At 42.0% G+C, this 17,940-nt stretch overlaps 1 protein-coding gene across 4 annotated transcripts in view; it reads left to right on the top strand.

Annotated features, from left to right (window-relative positions):
- Veph1 (ventricular zone expressed PH domain-containing 1) overlaps positions 1–17,940 on the top strand; it is a 243,417-nt gene that overhangs the window by 78,220 nt on the left and 147,257 nt on the right. For 3 of the 4 annotated variants that reach the window (NM_145820.3, XM_006502143.4, XM_006502142.4), the window contains exons 5-6: positions 3,178–3,344; positions 13,070–13,279. In NM_145820.3, coding sequence (NP_665819.2) covers positions 3,178–3,344; positions 13,070–13,279 — 377 coding nt within the window. Of the gene's footprint in view, positions 1–3,177; positions 3,345–13,069; positions 13,280–17,940 lie in introns of those variants that run through there. The other variant, XM_011240244.3, reaches the window with a different exon arrangement.

Here is a 17,940-nt window from a genome sequence, read left to right as displayed (position 1 = left end):
CGTTAAAGCCATCAGAAAGCGATGGCAATATGAGACAATACGATATTGTTTAAAGGGCAGTGTGGAGCCACAGCTTTGTAAGGTGCTTTTCTCCTAAGGCTGTGGGCTCGAGTTCAGTTTCTAGAGTCCACATTAAGAAACCTGATGTGGTGCTGTGAGGTCCTAATGCCAGTACAGAGAGCCTCTGGGATCCCTGGCTAAACAGCTAAGCCTATTGGGCAAGTTAAGGCCCACGAGAGACCCTGTCTGAAAAAGCAATGTGGAAGAACTGGATAAAAATGCTTACTGTTCTTTCAATGTCTGTGGATTGTAGCATAGTTACCTGTACTGTATGGCTAATGTCCAATTACAAATGAGCACATACCATGTGTGTCTTTCTGGGCCTGGGTTACCTCACTCAGGATGATCTTTTCTAGTTCCATCCATTTGCCTGCAAATTTCACGATGTCTTTGTTTTTAATAGCTGAGTAATATCGCATTGTGTAAATGTACCACACTTGATCCATTCTTCAGTTGATGGACACCTGAGTTGTTTCTAGTTTCTGACTATTACAAATAAGGCTGCTATAACATAGTAGAGCAGGTGTTTCTGTAGTTTGGTGGAGCATTTTTTGAGTATATGCCCATGAGTGGTATGGCTAGATCTGGACTTCAGAAGACAGAAGATAACAAGTCTGAGTGATTTCGGGCCCTTTTTCTGATGGTTTCTTCTGGAAGCTATAGAAAATAATGTCTTTCAGTCATAGAGTACATTAACAAAATGGTGCCCTGGGGTAGAGGGGCAAACAGGAAGAATAAAGGTAAGAGGCCAATTTGAATGAAAACCAGCATAATAGCGAATGGAATAAAATAGTTTGCAAAGAGTTCTGCATGTAATTAATTTATTCATGTAAAATTATAAGGCAAGAAAACGGCTCTAAGATGATAATGGATGCACACATGTAATTAAGGTAGAAAACCCTTCACAACAATGAGAAATACTAACTTCACAGGGATGATGACCTCTGAGGAGAAAAAAAGAACATTAGTCAGGAAACACTTATGGCACGAGGCAAAGTTTTGGTGCAGCTGGATGGCAGGCACATCGCTGTCGTTTTTATCGTTTCTTATGCTTGTATGTGGGCTGGAGACATTCGGTATCTAAGACAAAATGTGACTTAGAAGTGTACAGAATTTCTACATTCAGATTTCTTCATCAGTTTTGAACTGAAAAATAAAGTAAGTTCTTTGGCACTTATTTTTGGGTTTATTTCGTTGAAATTGAAGTCAGTCAAAAATGACTAATCTAGGGATTTCCCCTTCAGAACGCCCCCCCCCCCCAGGGCCTTTGTTGGAGATAGTAGTAAAAGCCATACTGCAGATTCCTGTCCCAGATTCTAGCTACAGCCCCGTTCAGTGTGACCCTTCCCATCAGCTGACCAGTGTGCAGAAACAGCTGAGTTCCATGACCTAATGTGTTCTACATCAATTATGTACTGAACCAAAATTCCCCCAATTTAAGGAGAAACACAATACAAAAGCAAGCAGAAACCTAACAAAATATATTGTTTGATATTAAATTGTTATAAAATAGTGATGGGAACAGCATCATTTTAAAAATTTACTCTAATTTTATACATCCAGGTGTTTTGTGTGCAAGTACATGCCCGGTACCTGTGGAGGCCAAAAGAGGGTGCTGTATCCTCTGTAACTGTGAGGTTTCAAGCCACAATGTGGGTGCTGGGACTCAATTTCTGGTCCTTGGAAGAGCAGCCAGTGCTCTTATGTACTGTGCCATCTCTTATCCCAGGGCAAAATTCTTTATGTGTAGTTGTTAGCTTCACTTTGAGACAAAGCCCTGCTATGTGGCCCAAGCTTGTCTTGCACTCAGTACGTAGTCCAGTGAACTTGTGGTCATCCGCCTGTCTCAGTCTCCCAAGTAATGAGGTGGGAGATGTGTACCACACCACATCTGGCTCTTACAAACTATTTTTTTTTAATTTATTTCCAAAATTTTTCATTCTATGGATGTCTTGCTAAGACATGTTTGAAACTACTCTACGAAAAGGAAGTCTTAACATTCTTTACCCAAATACATTAAATTTGTCTGCTTTCACTGAATATTGATACTCATATTCTAGAAACTCAAGCTTTCTCTCCTTGATGTTCATAATTAAATGTCTTTTGTAAATTCACACATCCTCTCCACTTAATGAAGGTTTACATATGTATACTTTCTGCTTGTTTGATTCTTCCTGTGTATACTTTCCATAATAAAGCCAACTTTAAAGAAAAACTAAACCACAGACAGTGTTGGGGTGAATATGGCCATTTGAAGAGTGCTTGCCTGGCATGTGTGGAGCCCTTGGTTCAATCCTAGCATCAAAAGCTGTAAATCGAATCAAGACAGTTTTCTTCGAGAAACCTCTAGAACCCAAATTCTCTGGGACACTTAATAAGTACCCGACTGGATTCTGGGTGAAACATCCATACGTAAAGCCACAAGCAGCTGCTTCCCACATGCTACAGCTTATGGACATTTTTTTCCTTCGGGTTTTGCCACTTTAAATCCAGGTGTCACACATGTCTTTGAGCAAATCACATGTGACAAACAAGCTAAGTGCAAATTTCCTCCATTGAAACGGTGTAAAAACTGAGGATTTAAATTTGTGGTGCTACCTTTAAAACTATCCCTAAGACTAAGGCACCGTCTCCATGTCTCTTGTCTAAGCAAGCCTCCCACCCCTCAGGAATGTGAGCGCATTCCTCAGAACATTTTTTTGGTTCAGTTTCATTTAGGTTTATGCTTCTAACACTGCTTGCTTTCCATTTCAACATCAACCAAATGTTGCTTCTTACCAGGAGTTCTTTCTGGGAACTGTCTCGTCGGGGGTGTGGTCTGCTTACTGTCACGCACGCCTGTATCCCCTGAGGAGCATTACTCAGGAAGAAAAATTCACTGAATAATAATACTGATTGTATCATTAAATATCCGCCCCTTTCCAATCAGTTGGAATGGCGCTCTACTGACTCACTTTTACAGAATGAGATACTCTGGTACATGTAACGGAACTTTTGGCTATTGGCTGTGATGCTTAAGTGCAAAGATTATTATATTGACAATAATATTATTTCCATTGCTTCCAGAGTTGATAAAGTCACTGCTGTTGCCTTTATTTTGTCCCCCCCTCCCAATAGGAAATGCCATGCTGTTAAGGGTGCTACCTGCTGTATATGAAAAGCAGCCCCAACCAATCAACAGACACCTGGCAGAACTCCTGGCCTTGATGTCTCAATTGGAGCAGACAGAACAGTACCATCTACTAAGGCTTCTGCACGTAGCAGCAAAGAGAAAAGATGTGGAGGTAAAAAGTACACTGTTTACCAAACGCACTCACTGTGGTGGCCCACACAGCAGACAGGCTTCTGGATGATTTGAGCAAGATTATATGTGCTTAGGGTTTCCTTGCAAGCAGAAGCTCTACTTACAATATATTTGTATGAAGTGTGTGTGTGTGTGTGTGTGTGTGTGTGTGTGTGTGTGTATGCATGAGGGTATGTGTGTGTACATGAGGGGGTGGGTACATAAGAGGTATGGATGTGTGCATGAGGGAATGTGTATGTATATGAGGGATATGTATGTGTACATGAGTGTGTATGTGTACATGAGGGTGGGTGGGTGTGTTCATAAGAGGTTTGTATGTGTGCATGAGCGAATATGTATGTATATGAGGGGTATGTATGTATACATGAGTATGTGTGTGTATGTACATGAGATTGTGTGTGTGTGTGTGTACATGAATGAGGGTGTGTGATGGTAAATAAACAATCAAACTTTATATGAGACTTGGTCCAAGGGATCAAATAATGAAAATAAAATATCTCCCTTTTAATCTCTCAGACAGAAAATGGATGCTGTGTGATAAGGTAGTAGATGTAGATTTCTCAGGGTTATAGACTCTGCCTTAGGAGGAGATGGTACAGTGAGGTCCTCTAAAGGGAGTAGTACTCAGGCTAGAGCCTAAAAAATGCACAGTTTGTGCTGGGAGAGCAGAGGGCCAAAGGGCCTCCAGGAAGAGGAGCAGGGTTAGGCGTCCTGGACACTAAGTAAGGCCTGATTCCCCAGGATAGAAAACCAGGAAGTAGACCTATACCTCAGTTGCACCCCCCCCCCCCCAGAGATCCTTGCTCCATAGGTCAGGCTCAAGCCACAGGCTGTTACTTCTTCAGGGATCATAAATTAAAGAACAAGGTCAGAGGACTGGGTTTTCTCTGCTGCCTGTATGCATCTTCACTTTTCTCCTTAGGATAATAATGATAACAATATTATTTTCAATAACTATTACAATAACTATTAATGACATTGTTACAATGTGACTCTTCTAGTTTACTATAAACTCTTTAAAGATCATAGGACTTATGTCTACATATTCACAACTAGTCTCTAACTTTATAACTGAACTGATAGTAAAACTTCAATAGCTCACCAGATAAAGTACCCATTGAATAAGCAGAAGGACCTGAGTTCAATTCCCAGCACCCACATAAAAACCCAAGTATGGTAGCATTTGCTTTCAATACTTCAACATTAAGGAGGCAAAGACCTAATAGCCCTGGAGCTCACTGGTCAGTTGGCTTAGCTCAATTGCCAACTCCCAGATCCCTGCAGAAAATCCCTGTCTCAACAGAGAGGATGAACAGCCCTTGAAGTACAACACCTGAAGGTGACATCTGGTCTCCACACAAGCACACACATGCATGTGCACATATATGAACACATACACTCATGCAGATATAAATACAAAAAGTGGTTGGATTAAGAGATTATTAAATGAGTGAGTGAATGAATGAATGAATGAATGAATGAGTGAATGAATGAGAGAGAAACCAAAGGAAGTAGAAGCTTTAATGAGCCAAGAAGAGTTGTGGTATGAACTCTAAAGGGGAAAGACAACTCAAGAGAAGTAAAAGAGAAGTGAAATCTAGAGAAGTGAAAGAGACTAGAGATGGGAAATGATCCTGGATTAGGCAATCTGGAATCACCAGTGACCCCAAAGGAACAATGTGTGGAGTTGCGGTGAGGAGAGGCAGCCACTTACTGTGGGTTGCATGTAGAAGGAAGGGTTAGGAAGTGACCATGTAAGTGTGAACTGCCAATCAGAACCTCCCCCCACCAAAAAAAAAACCAAGAAAAATGAATAACAGAATAAATATAAAGAAGTTGAAGATGTGAGAGAAAAATAAAATATAAACCAAGATACTGGAGGACCTTAGGGAATGTCACCCAGATCACAAATGCAGGAATCAATTCCAGAAAGGCTGAAGGACAGAAAGGCCGGGGAACATCTGGTATAGCTGGATTAAGGAACACAACTGCGGGATCTTTGAGCCACTTAATAGCAGGCCCACTGAATGGGCACAGTACTGTGGTTTATTCATTATTGCTACTACTTCAGAAAAATAGCACAAATTCAACAATTAAAAATCACACGAAAGGATGGACCATCTAGTGATTGCCATATACAGGGATCCATCCCATAATCAGCTTCCAAACGCTGACACCATTGCATACACTAGCAAGATTTTGCTGAATGGATCCAGATATAGCTGTCTCTTGTGAGACTATGCCGGGGCCTAGCAAACACAGAAGTGGATGATCACAGTCAGCTATTGGATGGATCACAGGGCCCCCAATGGAGGAGCTAGAGAAAGTACTCAAGGAGCTAAAGGGATCTGCAACCCTATAGGTGGAACAACAATATGAACTAACCAGTACCCCGGAGCTCTTGTCTCTAGCTGTATATGTATCAAAAGATGACCTAGTCGGCCATCACTGCAAAGAGAGGCCCATTGGACTTGCAAACTTTATATGCCCCAGTACAGGGGAACGCCAGGGCCAAAAAGTGGGAGTGGGTGGGTAGGGGATTGGGGGGGTGGGTATGAGGGACTTTTGGGATAGCATTGAAAATGTAAATGAGGAAAATACCTAATAAGAAAAAATCACACAGACAGGATTAACCAAAATCCAAAATGTGTCAACAGGGCTGATTCTTTCTGTAGGCTCCGTGATGAGTCGGCTCTCTTGCCTTTTCTGACTTCCAGAGGCTAGTAGAGTTGTAGACTCATGACCAACATCACTTTTGCCTCTATATTTCTTTCCATATCTTCTCTGACTCTGGTCTACCGACTGTCTCCTCCAGACCCTTATAATTCATTGAGATCACCCATATACTCCAAGGGAATATCTTCATCTCAAGATCACATCTACACAGGTGATCACAACCAGCTTTGGGGTTGTGTTGTTGTTGTTGCTGTTGTTTATTTGTTTGTTTGTTTGTTTGTTGTTGTTGTTGTTTGGTGCTACGTAAGGTAGCATTCTCACAGACTCATAGAAGAAAGGGCTTATGAGTTCTCTATTGAAACCATTGTTAGGACCACCAGTTGGAGAGGAGTGACTGAGAAGATAGGGAACTAAAGCAAAACAAATGTGATTTTTTAGAAAGTGGTTCTATCTAGACGAACATGATCTGTGTTAGCTCATCTCCCATGCATTAAGAACTGAGTATGGAGAAGAATAGAGCCAGTGCAGGCTGATATAGCATGCCCTGAAGTCACCTACCCAATGCAAAGAGGTCCAAGAGTGAGGGTGATTTCACATGTGAAGTCACAGTGGTTGTGTGAGAATGTCACAGCTGCTGAGAGGCTCAGGGAAGGGCAATGAGTGCCCTTATTCACCATTACTTCTTGGCCTCAAACCTTCCAAGAGCTAGTTCATGAGGCCTGCTAGTGGGTATTATCTCATGGGCAGTGGACATTCACACACGTGCTGTTTTCCTTCTGGAAGGCTCTTACCTTGTGATTCTTACTCTTCTTGGCTTACTATCCCTGTCCTTCAGAAAGTAGCTAAAAATTCCAGAAGGTCCCCCAGGATCTCTTTCCTCCAATTCTTGGCCCCTCTCTTGTCTGAAGCACCCTGAGATTTGAAAGCCAAGTGCTCTGGTAGCACCTTGCTTTATTCTAGTCACAGCCAACAAAGGATGCTGGCTTAGCACCTAGTCTACAGTATTCCTTTTGTGGATATTTCTCACATGAAGAAATTAGAATTCGTGCCTAAATTTGCAGACAGCTTGACTAGTTACAATGGACTCTTCAACACAGAGTAGCTCACTCAATCCTGTCAATTACTCTACAATGTATGTTAATCTTCCTCCATTTTACTTTGATCAAAACAGATGCTCCAGGGAGTTACCGGGCTTCATTTCACATAGCTGGTGAAGAATAAGAAAGATTTTGAAGCCAGGCTGCCTGACGTGTACATTTTTCCTCTTTAGGTGCAAGCAGCTTCCCCTAGAGAAGGTTATAAGAGGGGGCTGGTTTTCTCAACCCTGGTCACAGTGGCCAAAGGGAACTGAGAGCAGTTGAGCTCATTTCCTCAGGTAATGGCCACTGGGTGGGTGATTTGAAGTCACCCCTCATTCCATCCCACACAGTGAGCTTTTTATAGTTTATAGGAAGAAAAGCCAAAGTTTGGATCACTCACAGTTATGGGGAATGACTTGGTGAGGTGACATTTCACACTGGCCTCATGCTGATCAGCCCTCAGGCCTTCATCTGCTCAAGGTCCTATCTCCCTCTCTAAATCACAGTCAAACTGCCCTCCCTAAAGTCTCCACATACAGATAATCTGAATGGACATTTGTCATGGTTCCAAAGCTTCATAGATAAGGCCAAGTGGTAACTAAAATCTGATGTGATTATATCCAAGAAATCTTTTCACAGAGAGGGAGAGGGGGGGGTTGGGGAGAGAGACAGACAGACAGAGATAGAGAGACAGAGAGATACAGAGGCACAGAGAGTCGGAGACAGAGAGAGACACAGAGAACACGACTGCGTCCAGAAGATGCAGGAGAATGTGTGAGATAGATCATGACAAAAGACAGAAGTGGGCTGAATGAGGAGCAGGCTCTGGATGACGTAGTGTGTTCTGAGAGTGGACCCCACAGTGAAGAGACCAGGTCTAGGAGGCACTTAGAGTGACTGAGTGGACTTCACTGACTCAGATTTTAACCACTAAAAGAGGTCATGAGAGGGAACTGTCTAGTCAGCTGCTCCCATCCCTTCTCTTTGTATGAAAGTGGACCTTCCACTCACCCCTCCCTACTATGGTTCCCGTAGACCCTACCCTGCCATAGGCTGTGACATACAGAATACCTACTCTCCCAGTGGTCAGGGGCATGATCATGGAGAGAGAGTTTACAGAGGGGCCTAGAGCTTTCTAGAAACCAGCAACCAGAAATGCAGACTGCATTTTAACTTAATTCCCTCCAGATGAAATAAGCAGGTGGATATGGAGGGGTGTGATTCTGCATGTCAGGGTAAAGGAGATGTTACCTGGAGGGTGAGATGGTTTCGATTTCCACATGCTCACGTACTGGAATACTTTGTCCTAGCTGGTGGTGCTACTTCAGAATGTTGCAGCTATAGGCCACTAAGGACAGTCCTCTGGGGGTTACATCTGCTTCGTGGTCTTCCATGATGTGAGAAACCCCAGTAGGGACTGAGCCTCCCAAACCACGCTTTCCACTCCATGATGGTCTGAAATCTTTGAAAGCAGAAGTTAAAGCAAACCCTCCCTCACATTTCTTCTGATGTTTTTCTTGTTGGAATAGCGACTAAAACAGAGGTCATTAGTGATATCTCTAATGAGTGTACTACCCTGGGATGGTTGGTTGGTTGGTTGGTTAGTTGGTTGGTTGGTTGGTTGGGTTTGTTTTGTTTGTTGAATGCAAACTCATCACCTACCCTCTGAGACCAGTGAGAGAACATGACTTTCAGGACTGGTCAGCAGTGTGCCTAAAAAACAAACAAACAAACAAGCAAACAAACAAACAAAACCTCTTCCTGGGCTGGAGAGATTGCTCAGTGGTTAAGATCACTGACTGCTCTTCCAAAGGTCCTGAGTTCAATTTGCAGGAACCACATGCTGGCTCACAGCCATCTGGAATAAGATCTGCTGCCCTCTCCTGGTGTGTCTGAAGACAGCTACAATGTACTCACATAAATAAAATAAATAAATCTTTAAAAAACAAACAAACAAACAAACAAACAAACAAAAAACCCTCTTCCTTGGACCATGATATAGTTCAGGGATAAAGTGTGTCTCTTGTTAACCCTTCTTTTCCCATAAAAGGAGGCCTCATTCAAGACCCCATAGAGACAATTTCTCTACACAAAGCTTATGATTAATGAATCTAAGCATCTACACACTTGTAAGCTCAAAGATGTACATGGGTGGTCAGGCAAGTCCTCAACCTTCATCAATAATACTGGGTATGATTCTTTAAAGAACACTATTCTTCTCAGATAGAGAGGCCATTCCTGGTTAGTGACTCACGGTCAGCATCCCCAGGGGAACTGCAGGATCCATTTATAGGAAAAGTCTGTGTGGTCAGTTTTCCAAGTTGCCTTTATAAGAATAAAGTCAGTGTTTTCTTGGCTGCCATGGGACATCCTGGGTCTAGCTAGCAAATAGAACAGAATTTATTAATGTGTGTGCATACATGTTATTAGCCCCAGGCATGGGCTTCTGGCCCCAGGCATGCAAAGATGAGTGACAGAGAGAGGCAAGTGAAAGTCTTCCCTCCTCACTCTTCAGACCCAGAGGAACTGGTCATTTCCTGGGTTTCACACAACAGAGTAGAACATTCCTATTCTTGTGCCAAATCTTACAACACCGCATACATCATCCACCAGGCCAGTCGCCATGCCCACAATGCCCAGGGGTCATTTGGCATAATTACTTGAAGTCATTTACAAAACATGAAGAAGATTGAGCAAAGGAATAGAGAGACGCTTTAGAAGCAGTCTGCACAGCAGAACCTCTTTACCAGAACATCAGTGTGGAGGAAATAAGTCATAAACAAAAGGAATGGCAGTCATTTTCAAAGATTTCTAGAAATTAATGAAGTCTGGATTAACTAGAAAAATTTGCCAGAGGACTAATTTAAGTGGTAGTACACCACACCACACACACGCACGCACGCACGCACATTGCCTTCTACTTAATATACAGGTCTTGAAATGTCAATAATTTTCAGATGACTCTGTTCTTAAGGTACCCTTGGCTTTGCAGAGAGGTATCCACAAACTTTCAACTCTGTGGTGAGGCCACATTATGAACTGCTATGAGGGGGTGGAAAGAAAAACGACTAGTGTCCAGGAAGGACCAGAGAGCTCAAGGCTGAGGTTCACTCCAGCTGTTTGCTTTGGACAGTTTTGTTCATGCTTCCTCTTCTTGAGCCCCACCTTAAACCCACCCCTCACTAAATACAGTCCAGGACACTAGAGCCTAGGAATTTTCCTAGACACCCTAAGCCTGCCCCTGATGCTTCTGCACGGTTGGGTCCGTTCATTCCAACACAAGCCACTCTAAGAGTATGACTGACTAGAGCCCTTCTGAGTCATTTGCTTGCTTATTTTACATTAAAAAAATTGGGATTCGGGAATCGATAAAAAGGAATGGGTTTATTTGCAGTTTAGGTCAGAACTAAAGAGCAAAAGTTCTTAGTTTTCTCTACCTTTCCTATTGCAATTGTACAATTTATCGTAGGAAATGTGGAACAAAGGCCAGAAAGTGCTTGTAAGTAGATTTAGCTGTGAGATGAGCTGTCAGAACTGTGAGAAATTTCCCTGAGGGGATCCCCTCCTGGAAACAGGGCTTCAAGCTATTCTCATTCTTAACATATATTATGGAGAATTTTTTTTTTTTAGGATCTACATTACACTGTTAAGTGACCTCATATTCCTGAGAGGTTGGTTAAATTAGCCTGGGATAGCCAGGTGGAACAAGGTAAGGGTAGAAAGAAAGGGGGTTGAGTCATCTCTCTCTACTTCATATAAGCTAAGCAGGGCAGAGATTCAAAATCAAAACTAAGCATCTCAGATTGTTGCGAGGCTCATTTACCAGGCAGAAGGATTATATCTTAAAGGGCTGCTGAATATTTGGGTATCTGGTTGCAGGATGCTAGCCCAGGCCCTCTGTCTATAAGGTGGGCAGAAGGTCAAATGAGGAAGCAGATACTTCCTTCTGCTTTCACCAAAGCAGTGGGTACCAGGAAGTTTGGCCTTGGGGGAGAGGAAGAAGAAAGACCCTAAGTGAAGATGGTCAAGGCCCCGGCATTGGGCTTCTGGCTCTGGATCATGAGGGAATCTTGATAGCATCAAACTGAAGTTTTAGGACAAGGTATTCTGAGGGGCAGTTAAGAGGTTAGCTCATGAGGGATGGGGAGACAAGCCAGGCAAGGAGGCCTTTGGAGAATTCGTTCAGAGGCATGCCTGCCACAAGGGGAAGAGAGCCATGGCTGCTTCCTCTGTGCCTGCCATCTGCATTGTCACTGTGACTGCTCTGCTCATAGCAGACATGGGACTCTGCCAGACATGAAGTCAACCCAATGAGGTGGCCCTGGAGACGGGATTCTGTATATGGAAATTAAAATTCTCCTGCCAGGGTACCACTTTGCTTTCATGTATTGGACAAACTTTGAAATATCTTGCTTTTCTATCATCATCATAATAAACTTAGCTTTATTAGGATTCACAGAGAAATACTCAGCTCTTGTTTCATGTATAAAGTCATGGTTGCTGTTGACAGTATTCAAGATGGTTCTGCTTTCTGGGCCTTCTATGGCTTCATCCACACCCCTCAGGGAGTAGGGGAATTTATTTTCATGGTACCTGCTTGTCTGCTTTTAAAATTCTTTTTTCCTTTACTCTTTTTCTCCTCATTTCTTTTTCTCTCCTTCTATCCTTCCACCCCTTTCCTTTTTCCATTTTTATATGAAGGGACGGACAGGCAGATGACATAGTCTTATAGGCTTGGGTTATGCAGTTGGAGTTAAAACACAAGATCGGCATGTTTAGAAACACCAGGTGTCACACTCCTTGTTTTCCCAGAAACAGGACCTGAAGGGCAAGGGCTAGGAAATTGGGTTTTCTAGAATGAGCAGGAAATGTGTGAGCATTTTCCATTTCCAAATGCCTCAGGTCAGGTATGTTGCCCTGACCCAGAGCAGTTGGCTGACACTTCTGCTGTATGAGCCAGAGACCTCTCATGGTATCTCCTGAAGGACATGCAATCCCTCCCAAATACACAGGCAGCATTTATAGAACTGCGGATGTATGACTTCCCAGGAACTAGCTATGTTCTTCTTCTCTTCCAAAGGACTTGAATGAGTGAATGAATGAATGAATGAATGAATGAAGTTTAAATCTATACACAGGATGATTTTAGTTATCTCAAAACTATATGGTTTGTCCCAGTTAGTAATTCTACCCATGGCTCCCTTTCCATATGTGTGTATTAGTCCCTTCATTCCACAGAATGTCATATTTTCTAGTAGGAATTATTTAATTCTTATATGCATAAAGGCATTACTAAGCACTGGGATTATGATGGAAGTCATTTTGCTTTAATAATTATATCTTATCTTGACATTCTCTAGTAAAACTGGAGACTGCGAAGAACTGAGAAACCTTCCAGCTTACCATGAAGCTTCCAGCTTTCTTGTCCCTACCATGAAGCATTTTTGAACAGAATTTCCCCAAACTGGAGGCTTTAGTAAAATCAACACGGGCCTCTTACTCACTGGCTGTCCTTCAACCGAAGCTCTGGTAGTTGCTGAAAGAATGCAGGATTTGTGTAGCTCATCAAAGCTTGGTTTGGGCATCAGTGACATGGGAACTTTGTGGACTTCACATTTCAATAGCAGATTGTGCCTTATAAAGAACGCAGACTTGGGTGCAGATGGTTTTATTGTAAAGTTTAGATTCCAATGTCAGGAGATTTACCATGAGTTTAATAACCCCAGGATTTTTGCCTCCTGATTTAGTATTTAATATGTTGCTGTCCATGACCCTGTAATCTTAGCACTCAGAAGGCTGGGTCGAGAAAATTGTTTTCAATTGAGTCTATCTAGCTAGGCTACAGTATGAGACTATCTCAACAAAGGTTTCTCTGGAAAGTGATTCTGATTTGACTAACATTTCTCTTTATCATTTCTTTCTCCCTCCCTCCTCTCCTCTCTCTGTGTAGGTGGTTCAGAAATGTGTTCCTTTCCTGATCAGAAATTTGAAGGATTCAACCTATAATGACATCATCCTAAACATTCTCATAGAAATAGCAGGCCATGAGCCACTGGCCTTGAACAGTTTCCTCCCGATGCTGAAAGAGATTGCAGAGCAATTCCCCTACCTCACTGGACAGATGGCAAGGATCTTTGGTGCTGTTGGTCATGTGGATGAAGTAAGTTTGGCAACTCTCCTCCCCTCCCTCCCTCCCTCCCTCCCTCCCTCCCTCCCTCCCTTCCTTCCTTCCTTCCTTCTTTCTTTCCTCCCTCCCTCCCTCCCTCCCTCCCTCCCTCCTCCCTCCCTCCCTCCCTCCCTCCCTCCCTCCCTCCCTCCCTCCTTCCTTCCTTCCTTCCTTCCTTCCTTCCTTCCTTCCTTCCTTCCTCTTTTCCTTTGTGGCTTCCTTCTTACTTCCCTTCCTTCCTTGTGTCCTTCTTTGCTTTCTGTCTCCTTGAATCCTTTAGAAACATCTCTAACCTCCAAAATTGTCCAGGCATTTCTGAGAGTCCATGTCTCTTTTGAAACTTTTGTGTCACCATGACCCTCTGGATCAATGTAACAAGGGTCTGTAGAAGATTCCAGAATTAAGATTCTATTGCTAGTGTGTCCCTTGATGTAGAAATAGGAGTAAAATAGAAAAAAAAACATTTTGACATACTCAAGACCACTTTGTAACACCAACAACTCTTAGCAGGGGCTCATCACATTCCCTGCTGTAGCTGTGCTTAGCCCAGGAGACTGAGCAGGTAGGTCTCAGAGACACCATGTCATAAAGTGCTCCAAGCACTCTGGGTGATGTTATTTGGGAGAGGGAAATGCATGTTTGTGGATGTTTAAAAGTTCTACTGTAAATATTTGCATAAGGGAGTCTTGCAAGAGCAGTAGAACTCCATCAGACTTTGTAGGTATTGAACAATGAAGAGTGCATCTAGGAGACCAGCTTCTAAAGGCTGGGCACATGAAAACACATAGGAATTGTGTCTCTGCTGACTTGACATTGGGATTCAGAATTTTAATTTATCTATTAAAAATAAGAGTAAATACAAAATGGAAGTTTTTAATTAGCAGACCTACACACAACTATCAATTAAATAAATATTAAATTGCCCAATATTTTAATGAATCCCATAGTTCATCTAATATAGTGCCTTGATTCTGTATAAGATAAAGTTTTCTAAAAAAATCAGAGAGGTCCTGAAGAGATGGCATGGGTACTAAGAACACTGGCTGCTCTTGAAGACTCAGGTTAGATTCCACGAACCCATATGATAACTCACAAACCATCCATAACTCTGGGTCCATGGGTTCTGATACTTTTTGACAGAATCTGTTGACCTTGTAGTTCATTGAAAGGACCAGAAAATAGATAGATAGATAGATAGATAGATAGATAGATAGATAGATAGATAGATAGAGATAGATACATACATACATACATACATACATACATACATACATAAAAACATACATGCGTACATACATACATACATAGGCCTTAGATGTGTGAGAAATATTTTAAACTGTACCCTTTTGCACAAAGTAGTAATTATTTTATCATAAGTGCATTTATGGTTCACTTATGTGCAGTAATACATGCAGGAGGTGGCTAAGTTTCTCTTTAAAACATATTCAGTGAAAAACAAAACAAACAAAAAATGCTATCCACATCACTGGCTGATCTAACACTAAATTAAGAAAGAGTGGGTGTGACATTGGTGTGATTCTGAGTATGCAAAGGAAGAAAGAGGTGGCTATGGAAAACCCAAAGTGTACGTTTTTCCTTCTGTATCCTTAAAGGTTCAGGTCCAAGATTCCAAGGATACAAAATCAATAGATATTCTTAGTTCCTATGACAAGTGGCCAAATGTTGCCATAAAACCATAACACCTTTCCATATTGTTTAAACCATCTCTAGATAATATACAAATACCTATCACACTGAACATGCTCTATGTGTAGTGGTATACTATATTGTTTAGAAAACTGACAAAAACACCTTTGTATGTGTTCAGGGAAGATGGATTTTTTCTCAAATATTGACTCAGTTGGTTGAATACATGGATACCAAACCCACTAGTACAGTACTAGTACATTTGTGTCTTCTGCTATCCATGAGCAAAACCAGCATATGGTTTCCATCTCATGGAATAAGATACCATCTCCACCCATCAAGCCAGAATCTCAACCAACATAAAAGGGAAGAAAAATAGAAATTCTCTTCCAGACAATCCAACATCATCTTGTTTTTCTTTTTAACATGTCATTAACTAAATAGAATAAATCTGATCATGGTAGGTAGTACCTACACACTGAAGACACTGTTATCTGTGGTCCTGATCCCAATGGTAATCCCAGATAATCAAGATAAACAAGAGTCATGAAAGACCAGCCATAGTCTCTGTGTAGCTGGTCAGGTTGTCTTGTTTCTCTGAGTCTGTTTTCTTTTTCTCTTAAAAGAAATAGCTTTACTTAGGGTCACTTCCTTTCTAGCTCTGATTTCTTTTATTTCATTGCTGCATTTCATTTAGGACCAGCCTAACAGGGTTTTCTACAAATGCCAAGCAACCTCTCCTCAGAAATAATGTTCCTTCCTCCGTATTCCTATTATTGAAAATAATACCATTCCAAAGCCATTGATTAGCTTTAAAGTTGAAATTTTAACAAATTCTCCAGCTCCTGTGTCTCAGGAATAAGCTCTGAGCTACTGCTGAGTTTGAATGTATTTGGTCTTCTCCATAAAGACAAGCTTGTACTGCCACACTGTCTAAGGCTAGCACTGATCAGCTGGAGGCATCTGCCTGTGCATTTTCATCAAGGCTCTTTCAAAAAAGAAACAAAGATTTCACTAAGACACGTGGAGAATCAGCATGAAGACAGACATCCAATAGAGCATCCTGGGCACCTATGAGAAAATAATATAAAGGGAGAAGCAAACATCTTTGCTCCACTGCTCCTTGTGTAGAGGACTCAGGACACAGGAAACCGGTGGGGCAAGTGAATACATAAGACATGGGATGATTGTGGGTGTTCAATAAAGACAGTCATGTGACCTTTGTAAGCCCTGACCCCATGAGACTCTCATTGAGCCTATATTTGATCTTATTTAAAACTAACTTAATTAGAAGTTTTCCCTTTGACATCCAAGTAAACATTTCCATTCTATTCAAGACTTCAGTGTATCAGCTTATAATACAAAAGATTATAGAAAAACAGAAATGTCAAACCAAATTCCGGATCTTATTCCAAATTCTGAGATGTATAAACTGAAGCTGAGTGGAGAGAGCCTCCTGTTAGGTCCCTGTTTACTGTCTAAATTCTAGCAGTAGCCTCCAGAAAGTATGTAGTCATCACCTGAGATGGCCATTGGGTAGAGTTAAATGTTATTAATAGGCTCATGTCTAACCTTCTGTGTCTGTGCGAGGCCAGGCATAAGATCTTAGATGGCTGCTAAGAACCAGACTGGATGTGATTGTCTGTTAAATCAGGGTCCATCTGGTTGGGCAAACTTTCAACAGCTTGACAGCAGCACCACAATTTTCCTATCTGTATTGACCAGCAGAAGGAAGTTGTGTGCATACAGCCAAACACAAAAATCCTATAAACCCTGTTTCCTTGGTCTCGAAATTTTAACTTGGAAACCTTTTTTGGCCAAATTAAAATGGAGCATGCTAAGTTGCTGTGTTGTGCTTGGGTCATTGTGGGAGACCATCTCCAAGCTTAGGCCTGCGTCTGAATCATACTTATTGCATGGAGAGTTCAAGTGGAAGGTACCAGGGCAGAGAAACATGCAACATGCTCCGTGGGCAGCCCTGTTCCACCCAGTAAAGAGCCTATCAGTTTTCCATCCTTTGGGAATTTACTTTCCTCCTTTGGGATATTCAGTTGAAGTAAATAAACACATAAAAATAGTCATTTAATAAACTCATCCTAACCATAGCAAAAAATATAAGGGTCCTTTTTCCCCTTCCTTAAGAAGATTGAGGTTAGCCGGGCGGTGGTGGCACACGCCTTTAATCCCAGCACTTGGGAGGCAGAGGCAAGCAGATTTCCGAGTTCAAGGCCAGTCTGGTCTACAGAGTGATTTCCAGGACAGCCAGGGCTACACAGAGAAACCCTGTCTCAAAAAACCAAAAAAAAAAAAAAAAAGATTGAGGTGAAACACCCCATAACAGCAGAAATAACTTCTTAATGGCTCCTCAGGACCCATCCCTAAGCATACAATGGGGCAGTTTGTCTAAGTACCTGTCCTGTAGCAAGTGCTTGTTCAGTTTCAACAGACAACGAGGCAGCAGCATCTGCAACATAATAACCCTGCCTATGGTGGAGAAGGCCAGTGAGGGGGGCTTCTTCCGACTCCACTGCATCTCTCCTGGGGCTACCTCTTCTATTCCCAAAGATAACATGGTCCCACTTCTCTTCTCTAGATTCATCTACTATTATAGGAAACTACCAAAATATTTGTCTTGGTTCAGCCCACCCCAGCCTCTGCTTCTAAGTTTCTCTTGTCTCTTGACTCCTGCTGTAGACTTTAATACTTCCCTCAATACACCTTGTTTCAGCATACATCTGTTCTGACTGGATAGTCTTACCCGCCTCTCCTACTTAACTTTCCTATCATAGATCAAATGTTGTCCCTTATGTGAATTCTTAAAAGCTTCCTTAGGAAAGTGAGTCACCATAGTTTATGTTCCCACAACACTAGGGATACACTTTATATATACTTGCTGAGCCAGGTCTGTTTCTCCTCCAGGGTCTGAGAGTCCAGAGAATATGAGTCATCTCGTATCCACCTGTTGTAGTTTCTTCTGTGGCTGTGATAAAACACTCTGACCAAAAAGC

The sequence above is a fragment of the Mus musculus genome, chromosome 3 (genome assembly GCF_000001635.26).
Source record: "Mus musculus strain C57BL/6J chromosome 3, GRCm38.p6 C57BL/6J".
Classification (NCBI taxonomy): Eukaryota; Metazoa; Chordata; class Mammalia; order Rodentia; family Muridae; genus Mus; species Mus musculus.
Note: the sequence above shows the minus strand (reverse complement) of the source record. Positions and strands in the feature narration are given on the sequence as shown.